Source organism: Clytia hemisphaerica, unplaced genomic scaffold (assembly GCF_902728285.1).
Source record: "Clytia hemisphaerica strain Z4C2 unplaced genomic scaffold, Clytia hemisphaerica genome assembly, whole genome shotgun sequence".
Classification (NCBI taxonomy): domain Eukaryota; kingdom Metazoa; phylum Cnidaria; class Hydrozoa; order Leptothecata; family Clytiidae; genus Clytia; species Clytia hemisphaerica.
Window position 1 is genome coordinate 1,100,285 of NW_027104090.1, and position 12,320 is coordinate 1,112,604.

Here is a 12,320-nt window from a genome sequence, read left to right on the forward strand (position 1 = left end):
TTTTTTCTCTGAATCCCAAGTGGTCAGGAGTTATGACCAAAAGACTGTGTATCGGTAAAATGGCCTTTTCAAAACGTACATATACGTATTCTGGCTTCTAAGGGTTAACATAAACATCACTTTTTAAGAACTACAAAAACAATTTTTTATAATACCTCTGCATCGTCATCTTCTTCTTCGGATGATGAGCTGCCCTCGTCAATTGCAACATCTCCATATTTTGCTTTCACTAGAAAAATAAAGTATTTTTCATAAAAATTTACTGTATTTTATGAACTCTAATATAGGTGACTTCCTGAGCCATTTAAAGTACCTAAAAATCAGACTTCTCGGTATGATATTACAGTAGCTTACACTTATCATTACACTTACACTTATCACTTGATAGCGGTAGTCTGTATGTCTGTTTATTTTCTGTGTGTCACTTTCATTTTTGCAAGCAATGTTTTTGTTCTCGATAAGTTTGTTTTGATTGATAGATTGAATAGAGCCTGGTTAGACTTTATTCAACCTTTGTTTTGAAATTTAAGGCCCATCTACATTTAGTAATTTTAATTTCTGCCTAGGCATGATGCCCGTCCCTTTGTTTTTCTCTTTTCTTTTGTTTGAAATGTTTTCGAATGTATTTAACGATCGTATTTATTAAAGTAGTAAGTAAGAAGTAAGTAAGTATAGAAAAGAACATTTCAAATGTAAATCAAAACATAGGAATCAACATTCAAAGGGTGATAAAAAGCAGGATAAAGTTTTAGTCAACCTCTTTCTTCATATAAAAACATTCAAGTGGTCGATACTCAGGATACTGTTAAAAACTGTGTACGTCATTTTAAATGTTTGAATTCGAAAAGTTGTGACCAGGGTTTAAAAAAAGCAATTTAGAATTGACTTTTATTCTTATAAATCTGATAAAAACAAAGAGTTGCACTATTCTTTGTGGCTTCCCTGCTTTTTCCTGAAGAAAATTTGTTATTTCTACATTTCACTTATCTTTACCGTGATGTACAATTTTTTCAAACTATCAAGAACTGGACAGCGTATTTAATGTGAGCGAAGCAAAAAAAGATCTCCGGGGGAGGGCTAGAGTCAAACTTTGAAGAGATTTTTTTTTCATTTTCGTTTTTTTAAAGCCAGCTTCCACATCCAAAGGACTTTTAGTGCGCTCAGCTACAGCTTTACAGATTAACATTTTCTACATCGGAATACGGTTCTTTTGATGTACGATTCATCATATTAAAAGGGATGGAACTGCTTCCGAAAAATTATCAAAAATTTGGACATGCGCTAATTTACAAATTCACAAATTCGCCACTTTAAAAATAAAGTTTTTGATTAGCTTTGATAAAAAAAATTTTTTCATTGGCCAGCAGGTCTTTTTAACTTTTGTTTTGATTGACAATATCAATGCGGGTATGAACAAAGTCAATCTTGGTGCAATAGACAAAAACTCAATGATCATGGGTGCGAAGACGAGATTAACGTGATGGTGGACATGATTGGAGAAAATTGTTTCAAGAGGTAAAAGTTTGTTTTGAAAGAATTATATATAGCCGATAAGAGCAAAGGGGAGGGGGTTTGAAGCTGATCGGCCGGATGTTGATAAAAAATTTGAAAAAAAATTTGAAAGTTTTTTGTTGAGGACACCTAAAATGACAAAAAAGAGTGGTATTTCCAACGCATTTTGCGAAAGTACATGGACTTTCATCAGAATTTCCGACCACCACAGGAAAAAAAACAATCTCTGAGGCCAGAAAAAATAGAAGGAATTTTCAAAATGTATTTGTTTGAAGGAAAATTTTCTGGAATGGCCCAAAGTGCACGACAAACATTAATTTGTCAGATGTAACTATTGATTGGATCAATAGCAATTGAAAGCTAATTCAGGTAAAAAAATTCTGAATATCGATAAGCTATTGATTAATCAATAACTTATCAATCAATTAATATCAATTATCTAGCGATTTAGATCAATGATCGATTTATTCGATTACGACCGTCTGGAGCATCTTAGATCTCTCTCAAGATAGAGCCAATTGGGCCTCCCTTGAAATCCTCATCTTCCATTGTCTATTGATTAAAGGAATCGATTGATATCCAATCCCGATTAGAAAAGTTTATCAATTGTATCGAGTAGTGGGGAGAGAAGCTTGGATATCCAGACCATAAACTATTATGCTGTCTAGTTTTTTTAATATATGTTTACTTATCTTGTATATTTTAGTGGTATCAATCCACTGACAAAATATGCACGGCATTGATTATGACATCATTAAATATGTCAATATCGATTCAACCCCCGTTAAAGAAAATGATTTGTAAATAGTTCTTTTTATCGTGAATTTTAGAGATACTAGCAAAAGAGAGTCAAATTTTTAATAATAATATTTGTTTCCTATATCTAGATTTTATTAGTGTTAGAATATGGTAAATTTTCACGAAAAACATTTTGCAATGGCCCAATTGTGCACACGGGAAAGTTCCAATTTTTAATTATTGGGAAACCCCTGTCCCTGCATATGTGAGTGCATCTAATTGGTTAAAACGCACCTAGTCACTGAGCAGAATCTTTGCTGCGTTTTCGATATTTTTCTATGCGCATGCATGATATGGAAAAAGCTGATATTGCAAAAAAAGATAAACAAATGAAAACACAGGTTCATTTCTAAACAAAATGGTTGATGGAAAGGAGCCTTTATGAATGTGGCTGACGTTTGGATCTGTAGTGTTGAAAGGCTTTTGAGTTTGTGAAAGAGGTTTTGTGGTAAGTTAAATTATGTATGCATGATGACACGGTTTGCAAAGTTTTGAGATTCTGTCAACCAACAAGGGTTCACATGCAAGTGTGTCATTCAAACTGTACTAGACATTTGTGGTTGCACTAGACTTTGTACATGTTGAGGTAAGAGTTTTTTTTCTGAAATTTTGAGTCTGGATACCCAGGCTATGGCACAGGGGGAGGGTAACCAGTTGGGTGTTTAAGATAAAAACGACAATTATTTCTCTTTGCGGCAACTATTGCCGAAAACGGCAATTTTTTCAATGATAACATGCTGAATCAGCAGAAAAGTAAAAAAAGTAAATAAATGAAAATTGCAATTTTGTGAAAGAAAAGTTGATTTTTCAGAACACGTGGTAATTAGTAGGCCCACTTTGCCTCGTTTACTTTTGTTTTCATCTGGTTTCTGTCAGAATTCAGACTTGCAAAATCGAGTCATATGTAAACAAACTTACAATGGGAATTCTGTTTTCTCCTTCTAGCTGTGTTTCGGCATTGTTGCAGGATCTTTTTACATATCATTTCAGAACTTTTCATGTTACTGAGTAATGAAAAATTGAAAACATCACTTTTAAAGATCCGAAAAACCTTTCCCTCGATATAATTTTACATTTTTCAAACAGCAAATTTTTTCTGACTCATTATTTCATTGTTAAAAAAATTGCCGTTTTCGGCAATAGTTGTCGAAAGGAGCAATAATTGCCATTTTTATCTTACTTAAACACCCAACTGATAAATGCAACCTCCTCCCCGTGTATCCCAGGCTTTCTTTACGTTACTTATAGACGCTAGAGAATACCTTGGTATTGGATGATGCGAGTTCCTCCACAAAACTCAAACAATAATATGTCATAAAAAAATCTGATATTACAAAGTTACACTGGCAATGGGCTATTCCAAAAAAAAATTGTACCGGGGTATTGACAAACTTTTTTCACTAACCCCCCTGGAAATTTTGGATAGAAAACTATCCCCTGAAAAATTAAGAGTTGACACCCCTGGAAAGTGAAATTTTGTGAAAAAAGGCCTGGAAAGGGCCAGGCCCGATTGATTGTTTGGTTTGTGTCCTAGAAGCTTGGAAAAATGGGTCGGTCGGTCGGTAGCTAAAATTGGAACCTTTTTTTCATTTTCCCACAAACTACCTCAATTTTTGAAATTCCTCTAGCAATCGTGCAATCTTGGAATTCAAATGTGAATGTAATGTAAAGAAATAGCCTAAAGCCTGGATCCACAAAGGCAAGCGCCGCAATCGCAAGATAACTTCTTATTGGAAATTAAGGCGTTCGCGTTTGTGTGCTTAAAGGAATACAGCTGCGAATCTCTGCTTTTAGGTGCTTTTATATTTGTTTTTAAGTACGGGTTACACTGGGACATTTTCTGTGTGCGAAGTGGATGTTGTTAGGGTTAAAGCAGTTAAAAAAGAACCGCAGAGATAGTAGTTATCATGTGAAAGGGAGGTAATTTTTATTTTGATTTTTCTGACTCAAAGTGAAACACTTTTTCTAAAAAATTTAGAGTTGGTCAGAGAACACGAACCAAACTATCAATTGGGCCTTGTCAAGTGACTATTGATGCCAGTTTAGGAGGAGAGAACCCCCTGGAAACCTTTAATAACCCCCTTTGGAAAATCTGAAAATGACCAAAAGCCCCTTGGAAAATCAAGGCTCAGTCCCCCCTTGGAAAAGTTCGTCAATACCCCTGTATGGTTTAAAAATGGAATAACCCCATGCAATGGTCTCAAATCCAGGAACAAATGAAATCCATTGAAAATTCCAAGCACTTTTTTGTGGCCGTTATACGGCCAAAATACTCAATTTTGAATTGAGTTTCAAAACTCAACATTTGGAGAATTTGTATTTTGTGTACAAAACTGTCAAAAAGATGAAGATACAGTAGTGAGCAAAATCAAAATGTATTCTTTCTACCAGATGTCCGCGCTCGGATAGGATCGATCATCGGAACGGCTCGATGACGGACCGATATGTGATCAATGGATTACTTAACGATCCGGATAGGAAATCGATAGAGGATCGATACTCAAGATTTTTTTAAGCTTATGATTAGTTATCAATTATTTATCGATCTATCATCGATCTTTTATCGATCTTAATCGACCCTATCGACTCATACTCGATTTACGATTGATAACAAATCGATTAACGATCAATGACGAATCGATTAATGATTGATGACGAATCGGTATACTCGATTGAAATACTAGCTTGATAATGGATCTACGAAGGATCGATACTATATACGATATATCTTCCATCAATCTCCTATCCGGATCGTTAAGTAAGCCATTGATCACATATCGATCCGTCATCAGGCCGTTCCGATGGTCGATCCTATCAAGCGCGGACGTCTGGTTTCTATGATGATTGAAAATAAATTCAATTCAATACATCTCTTTCTATTTTCGCAAATGCAATGCTTAAAATCCTTGAAAATAAACCCTTCATAAGTGGCCTTGAGGGTTTTCATAAAAAATTTTGGTTACTTTCGAAAGCCAGAACTCAATTTCTAAGTCAAAAAATGGCCAGTGACCAGAGTGCTTGGAATTTTGCCTGAAATCTGACGTTTAGTATTTGAATATTATGCAATCTTACGTGTTTGAAAACCAGAAAATGCCAGGGTATTATCTAGCGCTATATCAGTAAGCATAAAAAAGCTGATAATACACAGGGAATGAGGCTGGGGTATAACGGTGGGTTGACAGTTTTCTGCTGTGTCTCGTTGGCGCAAGCGGTTAGGCGTTGGGTTTGTAAACCGAGTCGAGGTTGCTTGCATTTGGTGGTTCGAGCCGAGGTCGGAGACCTGTTTCACCGGTGCGGGCAAATTTCAGACAAATACTTAGAAAACAGTTAGAAACACTTGAGAATAAGAAAATCAGGATAGAAGATAGGAAAGTAGAAAATAAGGGGAAAATAAGAGACGATGCATCCTGGAGTATGATATCGTTTGCCAAGGCGGTCATCGAAAAAATGCTCTGTTCGCGTCGCAACGGGTGTTAAAAATGCATGCGGGCGGACGGGCGGTCAAAAACATTCCCAGGTTTTTTTGATCCCGCCAGTAACTCAGGGGCGGGTGGTAACGCGAGCAAAACAATTTTTCGATGGTTGTCAGAGCAATTGAGAAAAAAAGCTATACTTTAAAAGAACAAATTGCTTTTCCCAGATTTCTTTCCGCATCTCCGCACCGGAAAATCAGCGGAAAATTTGATGCGGGCGGGTGACGCGAATAGAACAATTTTTCGATGACCGCCCAACCATAACGGTGGTAGCTATCTATACACCAGACCCGATCGATCGAACTTGTCGAACCAATCGAACCATCAAACTAATCGAACTTCATCGAACGATTAAAGTTTGATTAAAAAAATTAATCGAACTTAATCGAACACTCACAATTTTACCGGAAATTGGAGTTCGATTAGTTCGGTAAGTTGCTTCGGATTAGTTCGATTAGTTCGGTAGGTTAAGCTACGGATTAGTTCGATTAGTTCGGTAGGCTAAGTTACGGATTAGTTCGATTAGTTCGTTATTCCAATCTTCACCTCCTTTTGCAAAACTTATCGCCACTTCTTTGACCTTTGTAAAGCTGCCATCTTGCCGAGTCCCGGATATTTTGCTCTCCCGGATATTTAGTTTACCGACCCGAATATTTAGCAGTGCGTCTCAAACCGCGATATTTCGAGAGCACGGAAGCGCGTCAAAACACCAGCTTTTTTAGAGTTTTGTCTCGTTTACCCAAACGCTGCAATCCTGCGTAGGCTTTGGACTCAAGACTAGAACCCCCAATACGAGACATTGGCCTGACCGAAAAAAAATCATCATCATCAACTTTGTTAATTGTCAGAGTCGTTTACTCACTGGAAATACGCAACTTTCTGAAGTTTCGTTTTTTTTCGGTTGTGCTTCATTTTAAAAATAACGAAGATGAAAAGTTACCATCAATCCTGCGAGTAAAAGAAAGTACTCCGACTAGTCTACGAAAAGTGCGCTCGCGCGGCAAATAGAATATCTCGCAAATTAATATATGCATAAAACTGACGAAATCCTTTCTTTTTTATGCTTAGGTGACGTCACCATCGATCCTGACTCGACAATGGAGAACCAAATTTGGCAATGTATAATTATTACGAGCGGCCGAGAAAGTTTGTGTGACGCAAAAATTGCGCGATAAACGATGAAGCCCTAGAAGAACGCCCACTGAAAATTGAAACCAGGAATTTATTGAATATTTCACTAATGAAGTATCAAACTTTTTGTTTTTTGTAATTATTATAAATTCATAATTTTTAGATACTATTTTTTGAATGTCAAAGGACAATTAAAGTGAATTTAAGCTGATTGGGTGGATATTGGGCGGACGGGCGTTTTGCACGTGCCGAGATTGGAAATTAAATGAGAGTAAAAGACGGGGGCGTCTTAGTATGTAATATTAATTCATTATTCTTTTATTTTTATTTTTCGCGAATGAAAAATGAATTTTTGATTTTTGAATTAAGGAAATATAGTATAATATATTGTATTTGATTGTCAATGCCAAAAGATACTTACGAATAATCTGCTGTGTTGCTTCGCTATTTACCCCCGGATAGACCTTTTTTCAAAGAGGACGTCCTGTTGAATAATTATGTAGTCCAGCCATAAAAACAATGATAGAGCCATGCATAATTACTGTATCATGCATATTGTAATAATTATGCATGGTTTTATCATTGTTTTTCTGCTGGACTACATAATTATTCAACAGGGTGGCCTCTTTGAAAAAAGGTCTATTGTTTTAGTAGGCACTTCGGTCACGTAAATAAAAACACGTGTATATGTTGAAGCCGACTGTGGACTGACGGCAATTGCAATTACATAAATTATTGTGGAAGGGAACGCTTGAGACGAATGTTTGGGAAATCAAAAAGACAACTTTTGTGAGAATGTTGAGTTTTGTTTATATGGCTGTTTGTGACGCACTGTTTAGTCCGCACGACTGCCCACCCGCGCCGCACGAGCAAACTTTTAAAACGCACGGTAATATTGATGCCCGGCAGGGTGCGCCAGATGGCGTTCCTGACGCGATGTTAGCACTGGTTTCGGAAAAATGTTCAATTTCGATATTGGTAGTAGCTTTCTCGATTTTACAATCCGATTTTTACTTTAAAATTGTGACTTTTAATGGTGCGTACTAATCGAACAAATTAGGTTGTCGAACTAATCGAACCATAATTAGTGATCGAACTTATAATGGAACACTCACAATATTTGAAAAAAATGGAAAGTTTGATTAATTTTTTTAATCAAACTTTAATCGTTCGATGAAGTTCGATTAGTTCGATGGTTCGATTGGTTTGACAAGTTCGATTGATTGGGTCTGGTATACAGTCTGGTCTCTGGAGAACATTTTTATGAGAGAAAGTTTTGCAGTTCAGCTCTACGATGGTTTCAAATTCAAAAAATAAAAAAGTTCTTACATTTATCTAACTCCTGGCATTCTTTAAACTTTTGATATTTCTTGGCAAATGCTTTGTTGATGGATAATTTCTCCTCCTCTTTTTCAATTTCTTCGTCACTTTGAAAAAGTTGTTCAAACGCCGCCATCTTGAATCCACATGTTTATGTCAGGATAGGGCGCCGATTTGTACTTTAGCTTTACAGAAATAAACACCGTGGTGGCGCAAGAATAATTAGATGTGCCAAACTTGAAAAAACTTGCACCACGCCCTATCAAACAAGGTATATAGTCCTAGCTCAATACCAGTCCCCTAGTTCTCTCTTTTACGATTCTGGTAGCGCTCAAAATGTGGTGCAAGCATTGAGTTTAAAGCCCGATGGCCTAGAGTAGAATCTCTAACCTTTTTTCAAGCAAGAAAAAGTGAAGCCACTTATTTTCTTATCTAATATTCCGATGGCCGGATTGGCGGCCGCCCACGCTAAAGCTCTAAAGGGAGCGTAGGCTTCTGCTCATCCTCTAGCGAAAAAGTTTCTTATATATATAGGAAGTATAGGTCTGCAAATCAGACTAAAGGGAGCGGGCCAAATTGAAAATTTTGTAAATTTTAACCCAATTCATACGAGATTTTTAGAGGTGGTTTAGAACAGGGGGCTCCTCTTTTTCACATAACAAAGAAGGCGATTATAGAGCTAAAACGGGCAAAAAGTAAAATTTCTGTTTATATATTTTTATCCAAGATAAGAAAAACATTAAAAAGTGTCTGCAATCAGCATGTTCCGTTTTTCTTTTTAAAATCATCAATTTAAAATTATTAAAAGAAGTTTTACCGGTTTTACTATGTATGATGACATCATTTTTTCAGTCAAGAGAAGTGTACCATCAAAAATCTGTGACTGCTAATTTTGGAACATAATGAAGTTGATTTTGTATTGTGCGTTCCCTGAATTGTTGTTCTTCGTTTTTTATAAGAACGTCCAAAATTTTTTAAGCCGTCAGATAATCTTAGCTTTTTAAGCTTTGAGGCCTAAAAATGTTCTTGACATGTTCTTATTTTTCACTATTTTTCAGAACAATAATTGTTCTGCTTCTTTAGATAAATTTAGTCTGAAAAACAGAAATCTACGAAACTCCAGGTAGTATAAGGAGCACGAATCTGTGTCAGTGTACTTTGGAACTTTAGAAAAATTACCTAATTACATGAAAATAAATACGGAAGTATTTAACGGCCTTGAAATTAACACAAAAATTAATACGAATTTTACTTGCTTTTTTAAAGACACCACGGCTGGTTTTAATTAAGGGGGTTTTTATTAACGCGAAATTTTTCAATTCGTGTTAAATACATCCATATTTATTTTCATGTAATAAGGTAAGATGAATAAGGATAGGGGTGTCTAAATGGCTATAAATAATAAACAAAAGACATTTTAATTCTACAAGTAAAATCTTTTTCTATGATTATTCAATGTAATTTATACAAATTTACAATATTTTTCTGATACTTTTAAATTATTAAATACAAATATTAACTGAAAGTAACTAACCGAAGTATTTGAATAAACAATAATTTAATTCGTAATTTTTCACTGAATGGCTTAATGCATTTCCAACTTATTTCCATTCTTTCTCGAACCACTTCGATGACGACAAAAACCAACAAAAGCCAAAAGAGAACAAACGAAAGTTAACATCAACAAGATGATTGTAATGAGAATGATATTGGTCGTGGTTTGAAAGAATTGGCCATTGTTGGATTCTTGAGTGTTTTGACGAGCTGAATCGTCATCTAGAAGAAGATAAATATGAAATTTTACATCGTGGCACTCCTTGCCTAAAGAATGTGAACCAGTAAATTTTACATTATGGCTGGATTAGTTGTTCTGATTTTTTGGCACTTTAAACCTAATGGTCAAATCAAGTTCTTAATTCTTTTGTGATTCTTTTGTGTTTCTTTTACTCATTTAAGCCTTCACATTGCCACTCCAGGATGAGCATTTTTTATTAGATTATATTTTATAAATTTTTTGAGCCTGTCATTCCTCTAATAAAAAAAGATTCTTTGAATTGTTGAAAGCTTACTTGCAAAGGCAGTATTCCTAACTCATGCTGTAAATTTTTCAGAGATGTCGCAACTTACTTTTAGAATTTTCAGTGACAATGATCAATCCTGTTCGAATATCATAATCCTTGGATAAATCATCATCAAGTGTTGTCAAAGCATTATCCTCCACTGAACGTCTTCGTCGTCCTTTATTTTGTTCACAACCAAATTGACAGTTTGTTTCGTTGCTACCGCTCAAACAGACGTGAGTGGAGCAATGAATGTAGACCATACCGTTCGAGTTCTTGAAACGGAATACGTTTAGTGAAAATCGGAATTTCTTGCCATTGTCAACAGAAGTTTCTTTCTTGAAAACATGGTCTTTATTGGGACATCTGAAATTCAAATTTTAGGCAAATATTGAGGAAAGCTGAAAGAATTCCAGTATCTTGCACTTTATTCAATACGAAGTCAATTCTAGTCAAGATACGCAGACCAGGAACTTTTCATTTTTCCTGGTCTAGTCCAAGTAAATTAATTTGTTTGCAGAAACAGGTGGGGAACGCATGCTTATACACTGTTAACTTATGCTCAGACACGGTTTTGGTTATTCCAAGATTCATGAATTTTTTAAACGTACAGATAAAAGAATTTCAAAAAAGCTATTTGTAATCGATTCTAAAAAGCGTTATATTACCCGTCAGTAATCAAATCTTCTCGAATTGCATCATCACGATTTGAGGTAGAAGTACCATGGCAGTTTCTTGGCATAATGAACAGATCTGCAACAGTGTCAAGTTCAATTTCCAAATTGAAACGTCCCAATCTATCAATAACTGCAGGATATTTAAGACTTGCGTTGAATTTGGCGTCTTCATGAAGATTCATCGAGACAGTAAACTGGTCGGTGGAACCTAGAAAGATAATGTGTATAAAATCACCAATGAGGCAAGGTTTACGTCAGATTATGGTAAAATTACCAGATTTTTGAAATATGCAGTGTGAAAATAAAGAAAATGCCCGATTCAATCCTTCATTCTAGATGTGGTGAAAATTTTAAGGTGAAGACTTTCCTTGCTAGATAAAGTTAACGTCCTTTCCAGCCCTTTGGTTTTCAAATTTAATGTTTAAATGGTGCTCATCTTATCGGCTGATAATTCCTATTTTGACTCACTTGATACGCCTTCAACCAACCCAGCTTTGGTGATATTGGCTCCATGTTCGTGTGTTATATTTACTCCTTGTGGGACGTTGCATTCAACGGAATATGTAGCGAAAGTATCGATCCTTTCCAATAGATCGTTCTTGTATGCGTTGGTTTTGTTCAAATTGATGGATACCTAATGAATAAGATTCATCAACATTGACAGGATTCAAACATGTTTAACTGAATAAAAGAATTTAGAGAGCAATCCCTGGGGAGCAGTGAGTAAGTGACGATATGTGCAGCAAAAGCATTGGGTGAATTTCATATTATCACACTGAATTTTTCTCCAACTTTTAACCCCTAGAGCTAAAATCAGAATTGAAAAAGTGATAATTGCTAACAAGTTTCATTCAGCGGGTTTTCCTAAACGATTTGTATCTAGTGTTATTAGACAATTCAATGAAAATCAAAACGACGAGATGATAATCCCTAAAAACCTATTTGAGGAACCAAAACCATATGTGCGTATTGAGCTACCTTATTGTCCGAAGAATGAAGGAATTTCTAAATCGTTCGTGTCCAAATTTCATGATAGTTTACAAAGAATAAATATATGATTATAATCAAATGGAATACAAAGAAAGTGAAAAGTCTGTTCAAGCTCAAGAGTAAAAATCCACACCCGAGTTGCAAGATCTACGTTGGCGAATGTTCGTGTGGAGAAACTTATATCGGTGAAACAGCTAGAAATGTTGACGTTCGCTGGAGTGAACACAACTCGCTAAAAGGTAATTCGGAGCCCGCAAAACATTTAGAGAGTCATGATGATAGTCATGTATTTAACTGGAAGGTTCTAATTTCGGCACCACTTAAGAGCAAAGAACGGAAAAACTTAGAGGCTTTCCAAA

General features: G+C 35.6%; 2 protein-coding genes across 3 annotated transcripts in view; both read right to left on the reverse strand.

The window, feature by feature from the left end:
- The window catches only part of LOC136812767 (protein KRI1 homolog), a 43,870-nt gene extending 35,466 nt beyond the window's left edge, over positions 1 to 8,404 (reverse strand). Inside the window, exons 1-2 of the mRNA XM_067069290.1 lie at positions 8,244 to 8,404; positions 156 to 229 (exon numbers count right to left, since the gene is read on the reverse strand). Coding sequence (XP_066925391.1) covers positions 156 to 229; positions 8,244 to 8,370 — 201 coding nt within the window. The 5' untranslated portion in view covers positions 8,371 to 8,404. The remainder of the gene's footprint in view (positions 1 to 155; positions 230 to 8,243) is intronic.
- A 1,244-nt stretch (positions 8,405 to 9,648) lies between these two features.
- The window catches only part of LOC136812771 (ZP domain-containing protein-like), a 29,344-nt gene continuing 26,672 nt past the window's right edge, over positions 9,649 to 12,320 (reverse strand). For both annotated transcript variants that reach the window (XM_067069295.1, XM_067069293.1), the window contains exons 4-7: positions 11,440 to 11,605; positions 10,963 to 11,179; positions 10,362 to 10,660; positions 9,649 to 10,010 (exon numbers count right to left, since the gene is read on the reverse strand). In XM_067069295.1, the coding sequence (XP_066925396.1) occupies positions 9,820 to 10,010; positions 10,362 to 10,660; positions 10,963 to 11,179; positions 11,440 to 11,605 (873 nt within the window). In that variant the 3' untranslated portion in view covers positions 9,649 to 9,819. The remainder of the gene's footprint in view (positions 10,011 to 10,361; positions 10,661 to 10,962; positions 11,180 to 11,439; positions 11,606 to 12,320) is intronic.